Here is a 15,496-nt window from a genome sequence, read left to right as displayed (position 1 = left end):
AGAGATGTGGGAGAAATGGGCCCCTCGCACAACCAAAAGTACAAGACACCACGAACAAGAAAAAATTCTCTTCCGATTCACACACTTTCAGATTCCCAAGAACTTCATGTTTTTTTTCTTAAAGAAACAAAAAACTCCACCAATTTGTATCCTTTTCTCCCATCTACAAAGACATTTCAGCAGCTCTTTACTGCTGGGAGAAGTTAAAGTTTAAACACATTGGCTTTCGCTGGTCTGGCAGACAGATCAATTTCCCACAGGCTTTGCTTTTAAAGAAAGCTGCCTTCTGCTTCAGTCCAGAAGAATCTTCCACCTGGAAAACAGCATCACCACATAATTTTATCTAGTATGAGGAAGTCTTGCCAAAAAATCTATTTGCTGGAAAGACTGAAGCTTGATCAAAATCTACTGTAAATCTCTGGATCGTTTGCAGAGATCAGCAAGAGATTCTGACTGCCAGTTGTTTAACAATAGCAACAACAAATGCCTTTTAGATTAGCAGCTGCAACAGAAAAGGGTTGAGGGAGAATCCAGAAACAGATTTTTGTGTGAAAGAATTACAAGATCAGGGAAGTGTGTGTGATCTGAAATTAATCTGTGGCCCATTCACTCTACATAATTATCACAGTATTGTTCCACTTCAACTGCCATGTTTTCATCCCATAGAATTGTGGGATTGGTAGTTTATGGAAGAACATTTAGAATTCTCAGTCAGAAAGACTAGTGCCTCATCAAGCTACAAAGCCCAGGATTTCATAGCATGGAATCGTGGCAGACGAGACCCTAAAGTGTGAAGGCATAAAACTGAACACCAGTTAGGATTGTCCAAGCAATTGTATTTCCTGTCACCATGTACAGATATGAGAGCTGGACAGTGAAGAATGCTGATAGAAGGCTTCTATGACTTGCTCATCAACTCATTTGAGATGTGGTGCTGGAGAAGTGCTGGGGATACCATGAATAGCCTAAAAGACAAACAAATGGGTCCTAGAACAGATTAAGCCTCAACTCTCATTGGAAGCTGGGAGGACAAAATTGAAACTGTCATACTTTGGACACATCTTGCGAAGGCATGGCTCACTAGAAAAAAACAATAATGCTACAAAAGATGGTGGGTGGTAGAAAGAGAGGAAGGCCACATGCCAAATGGATAGATGCAAAGAGGCCACTGCAATGGGCCTGCAGGACCTGAACAGAGCAGCTGCAGACTGAGGGGCTTGCAGGGGACTTACATAAGTCATGGTCAACTCAAAGGCAGTTAATAACAACAACAGCCATGGCAGTTAAATGAAATCATAGCATTATGATTCAGTAGTGTGAATGGGTCCCTGAAATTCCTACACAGACAAATCAGCAGTTTGTGTATATACGTGCTGAATGTTGAATAACACTACCAATGTATAGATCAATAACCTGTGTACTTTTGTGCATAGAGATGAACATACATGTGTTTACACACCTAGATTTACACTTAATGTACATCAGTTCACTTTGGGCCACATCTGCACTGCAGAAATAATCCAGATTGACCCCCCCCCCCCCACACACACACACACACACAGAGTTTAACTGCCAAGGCTCAATGCTATGGAAGTCTGGGAATTATAGTTTTCTGTGACATTTAGCCTTCTCTATCAGAGAGCTCTAATTCCACAATAAACTACAATTCCCAGAATTCCACAGCACTAAGCCATGACAGTTAAAATGGAGTCAACCTGGATTGTTTCTGCAATGTGGATGAAAAAATGTCTGTGTGCAGTTTGTTTTGGCTGTCACCAACAAGGTGAAAATGGAATACCACTATTTCTTTGTTAACTGCCTTCAAGTCAACTTCTACGTGTGGAGACCATATCAATGGCAGACCTCCAAGTCACCCAATTCGTGTGGAGACCCTATCAATGGCAGATCTCCAAGTCACCCGATTCTCAATTGCCCTTTTGTTAGTACTGTTATTGCTATTATTGTCTTGCAGATTTACGATCTTGGTTTCTCTGACTGACTCCATCTTCTTTCTCTTTTCCTATTGCCCTCCACTTTATCAAGCATTATCATCATTTTTAGTTAGTCCTGTGTTCTCATGATATGGCCAAAGATGACCTCAATTTAGTCATCTTGGCTTCTAGGGAGAGTTCAGGCCTGACTGCTCTAAAACCCATTTATCTGTCTTTTTAGTAGTTCACAATATTCACCGAACTCTTCTCCAGCACCACTTCTCAAATGCGTTCATTTTCTTCCTATATCACCTTTTGTCACTTTCCAGCTTTCACAGCCATGCAGAGAAACTAGAAATATGATGGCATGGAATTCCTTTTGGCCTCTAATGAAAGTTCAAACCTGATTTGATCTAGGACCGCATTTGTCTGGTTGCCAGTGCATGGTATTCACAGAACTCTTCAGTTTTCACAGTCATGCATAGAAATTGGAAATATGATGGCATGAAATACTAACTTTAGTATTCAATAACATATCTTTCCCTGCCTCATCATTGGCTATGCAGGCAGAGGGAAATTACAAGCAAAAAGTATCAGGAGTCTACAGTTGTCCATATCTCCATAACAGTTCATGTTCTTATGCTATTACCATATAAATCAGGAGTGGGGAAAGTATAGCCTGCAAACTGCATGAAAGACCCTTCCCCCATTTTAAAAAATCAATATTTTTGGACAATTGGTTATCATTTTGAGAGCTATTTGCAGGGCAGGTATTCAACCCGGCCTCTTCACAATTGACTACCCTTGATATACACCAGTGGTCCCCAATTTTTTTCAGGCTGCCTGCCCCTTTCTTCTTCGGTGACAATTGTACCCCCATATCTATTTCTTGATATTATGTCTACTGCAAATTCAAAACAACCAATCAAGTGCACTTAATTTTGTAAAACAATTCATTTAAGGTTTTTATCCATTTGAAAAAAAAAAATTACACCTCAGCAGTAAAACACTGACTTCATGGTTTTAATGGGATGGATGTGCTAGGCACAGGGATATCAATTTTTCAACATCAAGGCACTAATAAGTCGTGGATCCCTACATTCAGTAATTTTCAGTCTGTTTCTTTGCGTGGAAAGAAGCTGGGCAACTGCACAGAAGCCTCGCTCTACTAAATATGAACTAATGCCATGCCTTAATATGAAGGGCCAGTCTTGAATTTCTTTCCTGGGGTGTAGGTGCTTCCAGGTTGTTGTGCTTCCTAATTTAGAGTCCCAAGCATATGCTTGACAAAGAAAAAAGGACAAATCCCTTCCTAGAGGAGTTTGAAGCTTCAATGGTATAGGCCAGGGACCACAGGTTAGAACAGAGGATTCCTAACAGGAAAACACACCCACACACAGAGCTTTTCTATTTGTGGAAGGAATCAGGTGCATGAAACCCACCCCACCAGTCACCCAGTTAAAAAGCACCAAGCAGCAAAACCCACAAAACAGTGATACATTTTAAGGGCCAACCAAAATGCACAAAACACATATTGCAAGCTTTCGTAGCTCCACTGGCTACTTCATCAGGTAAAGTTATTAAAAATGATAACAGGAGTAGAAGAAATCATGATGATGTTAGTCACAGGCCGGCATTTTGTCAAGGGGTTGCAGCTTTCTCTGTTCTGGTGGAAGGACCCGGAGCAATTGATGCAAGCTACAGGAAAAGAGATTCCAGCTCAACATTAGGAGGAACTTCCTGAGAGTAAGGGCTGTTCGACAGTGGAACACACTCCTTCCTCGGAGATTGTGGTGGAGTCTCCTTCCCTGGAGGTCTTTAAACAGAGGCTGGATGGCCATCTGCTTTGATTGAGAGTTCCTGCATGGCAGAATGAGGTTGGACTGGATGGCCCTTGGGGTCTCTTCCAACTCTATGATTCTAAGAAGGAAGAGGCCCCAGGGAATGGGTTTTTTAATGTCCTCAGGCACCAAAAAGACTGGGCACTCTGTCAGTTGTGCAGGTTTTTTCTGTCCTTGTCCAAAGGTCAGAGTCTGGCCCTGTGTTGAGCAAAGGAAGACAACACCTTGGCTAGCCTGACCCAAAACATTTTGCTGCCTGAGACAGAGGGATAAAATGGTGCTCATACCATCACTGGGGAGTCCTTGTTCTCTAACTGGGGCCAGAACTACATGTTCCAGGGCTCCTGAGGGAAGGCTAAGTTGCCAAGCCCTCCCAATGTCCCCTTGCTGTCCCCTTTTCCCTCATCACCCCAGCTGTTATAAAGAACAATAGCAAAAGGCAATTCAAGTTCTGTACTGCTGCATGAAAACTAGATGGAAACTTAATAGTTAACCCCAAAATGTTTGTTTAAAGAAATAGAAGATTTGCTCTTTAACCATTTACAAATGTTGACAACTTGCACACCTGATCAGAGCTTGGGACTCTTTAAACAACTTCTGGTACTCTCCTCCCCAGCCCCCCAACCAGCAAGCCAGATGCCTGGAGGATTCTGGGAGATGTAATCCAATTTTTTAAACACTCTGTACTGGATCAGTATAAAATGTTTCATCAGGGTAACATCAGATGCCTGTCTATATTTCCCTGCCTCTCCAATTTTTTGCATTCCTAGGCAAGTTGTAAAAACCCAAAGCTTTACTGAACCCTGACCACACTAACATTTAGCTGGCTGGGTTGTGTTTTCTGAAGGTCTGCTGTATGCAGAAGGGGTTCATATGAACAGGAATTCAACAGCAACAGAACCACAAAAATGATCTTGGACTTCATAGTCTGTGGCTCCAGGACCACACATTGCCCAGCCTGCCATATTGAGGGTTCAAAATTGGTGGCATCTTCTGTGAAGCTCAGAAGCATAACAATACAGCTGATCCCAAGACTGGCCTAGTAACCAAGTGACTCCCATGAGACCACATGCCAATAAGGCCTACACAAACTTTTAGCAAACTTCAAAATCCACAAAGGAGGGATATCTTTATAGCTTGACTGAAACACAGAAAATGTATCGAGCAAGCTTTGGAAATTTTACTGTCTTCTTCATCAAAGATATTAAAAACCACACAGAAGAAAAAAAGTGAAGGTGTTAGAGTCATGGGCCTTCATCTTGTTTCTCCTGTGTAATTTTTAATGTCTTTGATGAAAAAGAAGGCAGTGAAGCTCCAAAAGTTTGTATAATGCATTTTCAGCATTTTGGTTGGCCAGTAAGCATATCAGTCTTTTGTGGATTTTGGATTTTGTTGTATTTTGCTATATGATGAACATGGCTTCCCCTGAATATGTTTCACAAACTTTCAAGACACAGACAGCCCTATTTGGGTGTACAAAACCCATGTGCTCTCTATAACCAGTCAGGAGTGGGCCATGATGCACAAGAGCATGTCCACAACATTATGTCCGTTCTGCAAGCAGTCACATATGAATGAATGCAGAAGAGGGCTATGCGGTTATAACTCTAAGGGAGGAGCTGGCTTCCATGTGATCTGGATTCTCACTAAGATGAGCTTCTGGATTGGATATGTTACTAGGGCTCTCTTTTGCAGTTGTCATATACACAGGAGTCTAAAAGAGAGGGAATCTGTATCATGTGTGTAACATAGGAGGGGATACAGGATGAGAAGCCCACCCGCAGGTTAAAAATTGAAGGTTGGAGGTTTTGCATACCCAAACAGGACTCTCTGTTCCTCTTTTTTTGTATCAGTTCAGTAAACTGGATAATATTTTTAATGATCAATCAATGAGAGGTGGCATCCAAACAGAATAGTACGCATCCATACATGAACAACCAGATAATGGGGGGGGAAATTGGTGGACCCTTGTTATACGCTGGGGTTTGGTTCCAAGATCCCCCGTGTATAACATAATCCGTGTATGCTCAAGTCCCAGTAGATATAATGACATAACAAAATGGTGTCCCTTATAAAAAATGGAAAATCAAGGTTTGATATTTGAAATTTATACTTTTTTTGAACATTTTCAAACCGTGTATGCTTGAATCCGTGTATAAGAAATCCATGTATAAGAAGGGCCAACTGTATAACCAATTTAAAAGGTAGGAATAATAGGAGTAGACCTGAGAGAATGATGCCTCACCTAATGCCACCTAATGAGTTTGTGGAAAGATGGGAATGGAGGGGATGATGATGATTTCACTCTATGTGTATCCCCCCCCCTTCTGTTTGTAAGACACCACAACAGCCTTCTTGGTTAGACTCTCACATCCATCATCCCCAACCACAGCACTGGCTTTGCTGACTGAATGATAAGAGCAGCAGTCCATACATTTGAAGTGCACCAAACTAGGCAATCTGCACTACAATACAGAGCTTGGGTAAGTTACATGTTACAATTCCCAGAACTCCTGTAGACTGAAAGTAACTTTTCCAGGTTCATATAATCCATTTGGGAATGTAGATATGAAGTAATGGATATTGGTTGTTGTGTGCCTTCAAAGTTGTTGTTCTCTCGTATACAAAGAATATACAAGCTAAAGACTCTGGAGAGCGAAACTGTAGCCTTTTTAAAAGAACGATGCAACATTTTTGTGCATCTAGTCAACAAATTTCATAATTTCATTTCAGAATCTAGGAGCTGGTTTCAAATTTTAGCTGTCAGTTGTCCTTTTTTTATTTTTGAAATGGCATCAGAAACCTGATTTTGTTTTCTGAGAAACTTGAGACCAAGTCTCAGAAATGGTTGGGAAATCAATGAAATGCAGGCACTCCATAAAAGTGAAGAAGGATTGACAAAGATGGACTGTCCATCTCTTAGAACGTATGTAGCAAGTCTTCCCATCATGCACTCAGATAGGGCTCAGTGTGTTAACCACAAACAAGTACAATCCGCACTGCAGAAATAATCCAGTTTGACACCACTATAACTGCCATGCCTCAGTGCAAAGGAATTCTGGTGCCCCATCAAAGTACCCTTCCCAGAATTCCATAGCATTGAGGCATGGCAGTTAAAATGGTGTCAAAATGGATAGTTTCTGCAGTGCGGATGCAACCAATGATGGTAACTGTAATGCAGTAGCATCCCTTTCACCATACAAGCTTTTCACTTACTGTGTGTGTGTGAGGGGTGTGGGTTGCGATGGACAACCCACCGTGTAATGGCAAATATCGTTGTTGAGATATTTAAAAGTGACCCCCCCCCCCCCACAATAACTTCTTTACCTCGCAGGAGAGGCAGAACTGATGTTAAAGCTTCCTTAAATTTGTTGTCGTGGGCCATCAAGCCATTTATGACTTCTGACAGCCCTAAGGCAAACCCATCATGGGATTTCCTTGGCAAGATTTGTTCAGAGGAGGTTTGCCATTGCCGTCCTGAGGCTGAGAGAGTGTGACTTGCCCAATGTCACCCAGTGGGTTTCATGGCGGAATTGAGGTTCGAACCCTAGTCTCCAGAGTCATCGTTCAATGCTTAAACCTCTATGCCATTCTGCCTCTAGACAGAAAACATCATCAATGTCGAACCAGCATGCCATAGCGCTTGGTTACAACCCTGGAGCAGTCCCTGCTCAGTGTAAAAACCCACTTGGCCAAGTCACACTCTCTCAGCCTCAGGGGATGGCAATGGCCAAACCCCTGTGAAGAAACTGGCCAAACCTTTATAGTGTCACGATAAGTCAAAATTCATAGAACCATAGAATTGTAGAGTTGGAAGAGACCCCAAGGGCCATCCAGTCCAACCCCATTCTGCCATGCAGAAACTCTCACACAAAACAAAATTGACTTTGAAGCCCAGAACAGCAAACAGCACCATAGAGGATACTCATTTTACTTAACACACAAGGAAATTGAGTATGTTCTCCTTTCGGCCAGTTTCCATTGATACAGCTGCTTGGCATGCTTCAGCTGGCAGAGGCTTTGGCTGCTTCCAGCAAATCCAAAAAGAGAAGTGTAGGCAATGGGGGCTCCAGGGAGGTAGATCCACTGTCCAGCACACAACGCACAACACAACGCACTCTAAAGAAGGGAGATGCCCACACTTTGGACCCCAGAAGGATGCTCCTGGCTTCGGAGCCACAAAGGGAACCCAATAGGAGACTCAAAGGCAGCAAGGCAGCATCACGAAAGCGGGAGAAAAGGGGGAAGGCTGCACTGGAAAGCTGACCCAGTTCCATTCCGCTTTAAGTGTCTTGGCTCAAGGCTATGGAATTCTGCTCTGGGCGCCACAACAAACTCCAACTCCCAGAATTCCATAGCCTTGAGCCAAGACACTTAAAGCGGAATGGAACCAGGTTATTTCTCCAGTGCGGATGCCCCAAAGCCCGACTTACCCGGGGATGGGAAGAGCTCCATCTCGACCTTCTCGGTTTTGATGAGGGTGAGGGTGGGCTTCAGGTCCACGGCCGCCTTCATGGTGGCCCAGGGGAGGGAAAACGGATGGGCGACCGAGGGGAAAGGAAAGAGGGACCCCCCACGCAAGGGAAGGGGAGAGGGTGAGTCCTGAGCCCCCTTGGGCTGGGTCAGAGGGTCCTTTCCCCCCAAAATGGGGGAGGCAGAAAAAGCCTTCCTCTTCTCCTTCCTCCTTCTCTTCCTCGTCCTTCAAGCCGACCAAGGGCTGGGGATCTTTTGCTTGCTTTCTTTCTTTCCTCTCTCTCTCCGTCCACTTCTCCTCCTTTCTCCCTTCCGCGTTCCCTTCTTTCTCTTTGGGCGTTGCTTCTCTCACTCTGCGCGCCGAGGCAGGGAAAGAGGAGGAGGAGGAGGGCGAGCCTTTGGGGCTGGCCTTTCTCTCTCTCTCTCCTTCTCCCTCCCTCCCTCTCTCTCTCTCTTTCTCTCTCTCTCACTTTCTCCTTCTCCCTCTTTCCTCCTTTCTCTTTCTCTCTCTCTCTATCTTTTTCCTTCTCCCTCTTTCTTTCTCTCTCTCTCTCTCTCTTTTTCCTTCTCCCTCTTTCTTTCTTTCTTTCTTTCTCTCTCTCTCTCTCTCTTTTTCCTTCTCTTTCTTTCTTTCTTTCTTTCTTTCTTTCTCTCTCTCTCTCTCTTTTTCCTTCTCCCTCTTTCTTTCTTTCTTTCTTTCTCTCTCTCTCTCTCTTTTTCCTTCTCCCTCTTTCTTTCTTTCTTTCTCTCTCTCTCTTTCTCTCTCTCTCTCTCTCTGTCACAGCTGCCTTGGGGGTCCTCCGTAAAGCCCCCACAGCCACACAAAGAGGAAGCAAAACCCCCCCTCAGAGAAGTTGTGCCAAAAGGAGGTGCGAGGGGTGCGGAGCAAACCGGGTGACAGTGAAGCTGAGGAGGCTCTCAGCCAGCACCAGCTCTCCCTTGACAGCCTTTATGGGCATTATCACACAGGGCACTTTCCGCACTGAGATCCTGAGATGGGATTGCCGGTTGCGCTTCTGAAGTGTCACTGAAGTGGGTCTCATCTCCCGTCGAGGAATCATTTGCGGAGCGGCCATTTCCGTCACGACGGGAACTTCCATCACTACGGAAAAATGGCTGATCCGTGTGAATGGTTCGTTGACAGGAGAAGAGCGGGGCGACTCAATGACGCTTTGGGAACGCGACCGGCGATCCCACCTTCACATTTCTGATGTGTTTGGGCAATGATTCTGGCATGGTAAGTGCCTCGTGTGAATGCTGTTATTGTCCTGTGAGGAATGTTGTTGTTGTTATTATTATTATTTAATGCTTGAAGGAGTATAAGGGACTCATCTCTTGTTGCTATTGCTGTTTTGTATTTTGCATTGTACAGTACAGTATTTTTGCTGCCAGGAGAGAGTTAGAGATTGTTAGTTTGATTCATATGGTATGTGATATCTTTATTATTAAGTCATGTATTTTGGTTTTTGTATCTTGCATTGCTATGTTTTGTATTTTTTACTGTATTTTCTATACTTATTCTGCTTAATTATTATTATTATTATTCAGTTATGTTTTATTTGGTGAGGAGTATACTTTGTATCTAATGCCTTTGTTGTAATCTGCTTTGATTTCATGAGAAAAAAGCAGAATAGAAATAAATTATTATTATTATTTTATTATTATAGCCCATAGCATTGGAAGAGACCACAAGGGCCATCCAGTCCAACCCCATTCTGCCATGCAGGAACTCTCATTCAAAGCATTCCCAACGGATGGCCATCCAGTCTCTGCTTAAAGACCATGAAGGAAGGAGACTCCACCAAAATCTCCGAGGGAGCAATGTGTTCCACTGTCGAACAGCCCTTACTGTGAGGAAGTTCCTCCTAATGTTGAGGTGGAATCTCTTTTCCTGTCCTTTGAAGCCATCGCCTCAGGTCCTAGTCCCATGCTATGACACATGTCGTCCCCCCTCTGGCACGCAAAGCTGTTCTGGATCGGGTGTGGAGAGACAGGAGGGCTGGTGAAGAGGCATGCACCTCTTTCTCCTCTTCTCCCACCCTCCCATGCCTTTATCTCCCTCTCTGGAGACAGCTAAAGGTCCAGGAGGGCAGCAGGGAAAGAGAGGGAGTCCCGTCTCCAGAGGTTAGAAGTCCCATCCCCCTAGATGTCCTCCCCCCCCCCCGGGCACCAGGTAACACCATCCCGGTGCGGGAACATCTTTGAGTTTGGGCACTTGGTCTCTAAAAGTTTCGCCATCACTGTCCTAGTCTCTGGAGCAGCAGAAAACAAGCCTGCTCCCTCCTCAATATGACATCCCTTCAAATGTTTAAACAGGGCTATCATCTCACTTCTTTACTATCTCTTCTCCAGGCTAAACATCCCCAGATCCCTAAGTCTTTCCTCATATGGCATGGTTTCCAGACCCTTCACCATTTTGGTTGCCTTCCTCTGGACTCACTCCAGCTTCTCAACATCCTTTTTGAATGCTCCACCTGTGCATTGAAACAGTGCTCCCCAAACTTTGGTCCTCCAGGTGTCTGTTATTTAAGTTCCCATACTTCCTAACTCTGGACCAAGGTGATGGGGGATTCTGGGAGTTGAGGTAACAAGCAGGTCCTTAGCTCTCGTCCTTACCTCTCCATTCTGGGATTCAAACACCGAACAAGCAGCTGCTTCGCTCTCATCTGATTCAATCCATCTTATATCAGACTCTTTCATTTCCAAGTCACTGCCTTTCAAACTTTGCATTATTGTTGTTGTGTGCCTACAAGTTGTTTCCAACTTATGGTGACCCTAAGGTGAACCTGTCACAGGGTTTTCTTGGTAAGTTTCTTTCAGAGGGTCTTCCATTGCCATCCTCCTAGGTACACATCAGGCCCACATTTACTTAGGCTTTGCAAAGGAGGAGCATTGTGTACCTAATGCTGGCAGGGCTGTTGTAAAAAATATTCTTCCGTGGAAGAATATTTCCATGAATGCCACGCAGAATTCATTAAAGAAAGGGTGGGATGACACTGGACTAAATAAGTGTGTATTTCCAAAAATAAAGAAAGAAGCCCACTTAAATGTCCTACATTTTGGGCTGAGTTTTGACCTGCAGTTGTCCTACAATTTGGTCTCGAATTTGTTCCACATTTTGTCCCTGGTAATAGTGGACAATTATGGCAACCCTATGCTACACCCTTCATACATACGTATGCTATAAGAATGGAAAACAAGTTCTTTTTATCACTGTAATTGTGGGCACCAGAGGGCGGTTAAAGATGTAACTGATCAATGTGATTTTCAGACTGTGGCATAGAATCATAGAGTTGGAAGAGACCACAAGGACCATCCAGTCCAACCCCATTCTGCCATGCAGGAACTCTCAGTCAAAGCATCCCTGACAGATGGCCATCCAGCCTCTGTTTAAAGACCTCCAAGGAAGGAGACTCCCCCACACTCTAAGGGAGTGTGTTCCACTCCCTCCTCAATATGACATCCCTTCAAATATTTCAACAGGGCTATCATATCACCTCTTAACCTTCTCTTCTCCCGACTAAACATCCCCAGCTCCCTAAGTCATTCCTCATAGGGCTTCATGGTTTCCAGACCCTTCACCATTTTAGTCGCCCTCCTTTGGAAATGCTCCAGTTTCTCAATGTCCTTTTTGAATTGTGGTGCCCAGAACTGGACACAATATTCCAGGTGGGGCCTGACCAAGGCAGAATATAGTGGCACTATTACCTCCTCCAAACACTATACTTCTATTGATGCAGCCTAAAATTGCATTGGCCTTTTCAGTTGTCATTTTTCATGATCTTGTTTGAAATTAAAGGGAACCAAAAGAGCAGCATGGTGTAGTGGTTTGAGGGTTGGACTATGTCTCTGGAGAACAGGATTAGAATCCCTGCTCAACCATGAAACCCGCTGCGGTGACCCAAGGCAAGTCACACTCTCTCAGTCTCATAGGATGGGAATTAAACCCCTTTGAAGAAACATGTCAAGAAAACCCTTGAGAGAGAGAGAGAGAGAGAGAGAGAAATCTAGAAAGCTGACTACTTCCCTTCCCCCAGAATGCAAAACCAAGGATGCTTCTTGATTTTTAGCTCTGGCTTGGGACTTCTGTGTCACAGAATATGTGAGATCTGTATCACACCAATGCCTTAAAAAAAACTGCTGAATTCGGGGGAGTGGGGGTGCGTCTTGGTTTTCAGATATATCTTTGTTACTTAGCAAAAACACCAGACCACAAACGGCAGAGAGCACAGATAGGACTGTATGACTCACAAAGGTCCATTTACCGGCATCGTTTTAATTTTTTTTAAACTTGCTTTTTAAAGGAGGAGGAGAAGAAGCGCAAACGTCATTTGCAACCTGTTTCTTGTGGTTTTCTCACTGAGACTACCTAACAGTTTTTGTTATGTGCTGAACACATTCAAATGTGCTTCTTCGGGAGACTAGGGCTGTCTGTCTCTGCAAATGCATATGGAGATTAGGGTTTCGATAACCTCTTGCTGACTGGAGCACTGAACATGTTGCTCATGCGAATGAGCAGATTTCTCACCAGAGACAGAACTAGATTAAAAGGCAGTTATCTATTTCCAACTTCTTTGCGCTTCATGTACAGTTTTCTGCTTTAAACTGGTCTCAAAAATGCACATCATGTGTCATATTTCTAGGGTGAAATGCATTCAAAAATGCTTTCATTGATATGTACATTTACAGTGTTACAGAAATAAACTATAATCATCATCATCATCATCATCACCTTTTCTGCAGCTGTTTTTTTTTTTTAATCACAGACTCCTACAGAAATAGGAGTCTGTGATTGGCAACATGAAATTGACCCAGAAAATAAATAGATGGGTGCATCCAGTTGAGTATATAGTAATTAAACACAAGGAAGTAACACACTTGCATACACATACTGAACCTATATGATATTCTTAATCTGGATTGAAATTAAATCATCACACCCACTACCTATGAGTACATTCAAGCAGTTATTAAAATGTGTAATGGCACACAACCTCCCAGCAGTACTGAAAGGCAAGCTCTCATCGCAGAGTAAACTGGAACACATGATCATATGCCAGTCTTAGCTGTGATAACTTTTCAGATGCTAAAGTCTCGCTGATCAAAGAGTCTGTTCAAGACCAGACTGCAATGCAAAGAAGATGATGGTTGCTGCCCAGTGTTATGGATTTTTCCTGCCAGCAGCATTTAGATTGAAAACCAAGGATCATCTCCACATGCAGAAATAATTCAGTTTGACACCACTTTAAGTGCTGCAGCTCCATCCTATGAAATCTTGGGGTTTGTAGTTCTACAAGTTGATGGTGAAGGGTCTTGAAACCATGCCCTATGAGGAATGTCTGAGGGAGCTGGGGATGTTTAGCCTGGAGAAGAGAAGGTTAAGCGGTGACATGATAGCCCTGTTTAAATATTTGAAGGGATGTCATATTGAGGAGGGAGCAAACTTGTTTTCTGCTGCTCCAGAGGCTAGGACCCAGAGCAATGGATGCAAGCTACAGGAAATTGCACCCTGGAAGAGGACTTAGATAGTCAAAATAAATAAATACAGTTATTTCTATCTATATAGTTAGCTCAAAACAAGTTTTTTTTTTTTTTAATAAAGCAAAAGATATGCTTGGGATTGCCAATATTTTACTACCTGCTGTTCTTTTGTTTAAAACAGCATCTTGTTCTTATAAGCCTTGAAAAGCTGCATGAGGTATTCTCTGCAAATCAAGGTGCTATGATCATAGGAGAGGAAAAGAAACTCATCCGATTCATGGAGACTGTTAAAAAATGTACACTTATTTATCTATTTATTTCTTTGAGTTTCCCATCATTGGAAAGTAACTGTTACTATCAGATTCCTCCTCCCCCCGCCCTTCAAAATGAAATGCAAGCAAATGAATGCAACTAAAAATGTCTGTCCCTGAAAACTTGCTTCCATCAATTGGAAAAAATGCAAACATCATTTCACACAGAAAGAAAATAATAATTTCACAACTAGGGATGTGAACAGCAGATGTAGGGATGTAGGCCTTTGCTGCTTTTTTCTCTGCATGCAAAGATGAATAATTTCCATAATTTTCCCCCTGCTATGGGAGAAGATGAATATTTTCATAGAGTTTCTGCTTGGCATTCATATATCCCAAAATGTTTCAAGAAAATTCTGAACAGAAATATAATTTCTCCCCAAAAAAATTGTGTCCAAAAAAAGGAGAGGCTAAACCCATTGTGACCTAAAACACAGATGAGAATTTTGGTACATAATTTATTTTATTTTATTTTATTTTATTTATAGAGTGTTGTAGATTTGCAAATTGTGGGTTTTTCTGGGTGTAAAAATCATGATATTTTTTCCCCACCAAAAATGTTGCAATACTTATGTATTTCTGTAGAGACCCAGCATCCAGTAGTGGTTAGAGTGTTGGACTATGACTTTGGAGACCACGGTTCAAATCCCTGATCAACCATGTAAACCTTGGGCAAGGCACACTCTCTCAGCCTCAGAGGATGGCAATGGCAAACCCACTCTGAATAAATTTGCTAAGAAAACCCCATGATAAGTTCAGAAATGACTTGAAGACACACAACAACAAGAGTGGACCCTTGTTATACGCTGGGGTTTGGTTCCAGGATCCCCCGTGGATAACAAAATCCGTGGATGCTCAAGTCCCATTAAATATAATGACATAGCAAAATGGTGTCCCTTATAAAAAATGGAAAATCAAGGTTTGATATTTGAAATTTATGCTTTTCTTGAACATTTTCCAACCGTGGATGCTTGAATCTGTGTATAAAAAATCCGTTTATAAGAAGGGTCGTCTGTATTTCTGTGCAGAATAAGTCCTTGAATTCTCTTGCTTCTATGTTAATCTTGCCTGTCTGGGTCTCTACAATGTCTTGGGGGTAGCAAATTTTGTCTCCATTCCAAATCATAACAAAAATGGAAAGGAAAAAAAAGGTGAGATTCAAACAGAAGAGAAATGCAACAAGATTACTCATGTATCTCAGGCCTTGATGTGAAAAAGGTCGGACTTGATGTGGCCTGTTTTCCCGCGGCATCCCTCTGCCCCAAAAAGAGCCTGGAAAAACTGGGTATTTTTGGGGTCACCAGGCGGACATCATGAGCAACGTGCATATGTTGTGTGTCACTTACATCAAGATGGTGGCGCCCATGTGGCTGTGACACTGACATTGGGCCACCACTGTGCCATGCTAGGGTTAGTGGTCTTTAACCCTAGTATCGGCGACGGCACAGCGTTTCGGGAC

The 15,496-nt window shown here is 43.0% G+C and overlaps 1 protein-coding gene across 2 annotated transcripts in view; it reads right to left on the bottom strand.

The window, feature by feature from the left end:
- Window positions 1–15,496, bottom strand: part of ETS1 (ETS proto-oncogene 1, transcription factor) — a 136,137-nt gene that overhangs the window by 71,213 nt on the left and 49,428 nt on the right. Inside the window, exon 1 of one of the 2 annotated variants that reach the window (XM_089537664.1) lies at window positions 8,206–8,933. The exons of the other annotated variant lie outside the window; for it this stretch is intronic. Within the exon in view, the coding sequence (XP_089393790.1) occupies window positions 8,206–8,287 (82 nt within the window). The 5' untranslated portion in view covers window positions 8,288–8,933. Of the gene's footprint in view, window positions 1–8,205; window positions 8,934–15,496 lie in introns of those variants that run through there. 2 annotated transcript variants of the gene reach the window in all.

The sequence above is a fragment of the Sceloporus occidentalis genome, unplaced genomic scaffold (genome assembly GCF_023333645.1).
Source record: "Sceloporus occidentalis isolate IW3139 unplaced genomic scaffold, rSceOcc1.0.p SCAF_9, whole genome shotgun sequence".
Lineage (NCBI taxonomy): Eukaryota > Metazoa > Chordata > Lepidosauria > Squamata > Phrynosomatidae > Sceloporus > Sceloporus occidentalis.
Note: the sequence above shows the minus strand (reverse complement) of the source record. Positions and strands in the feature narration are given on the sequence as shown.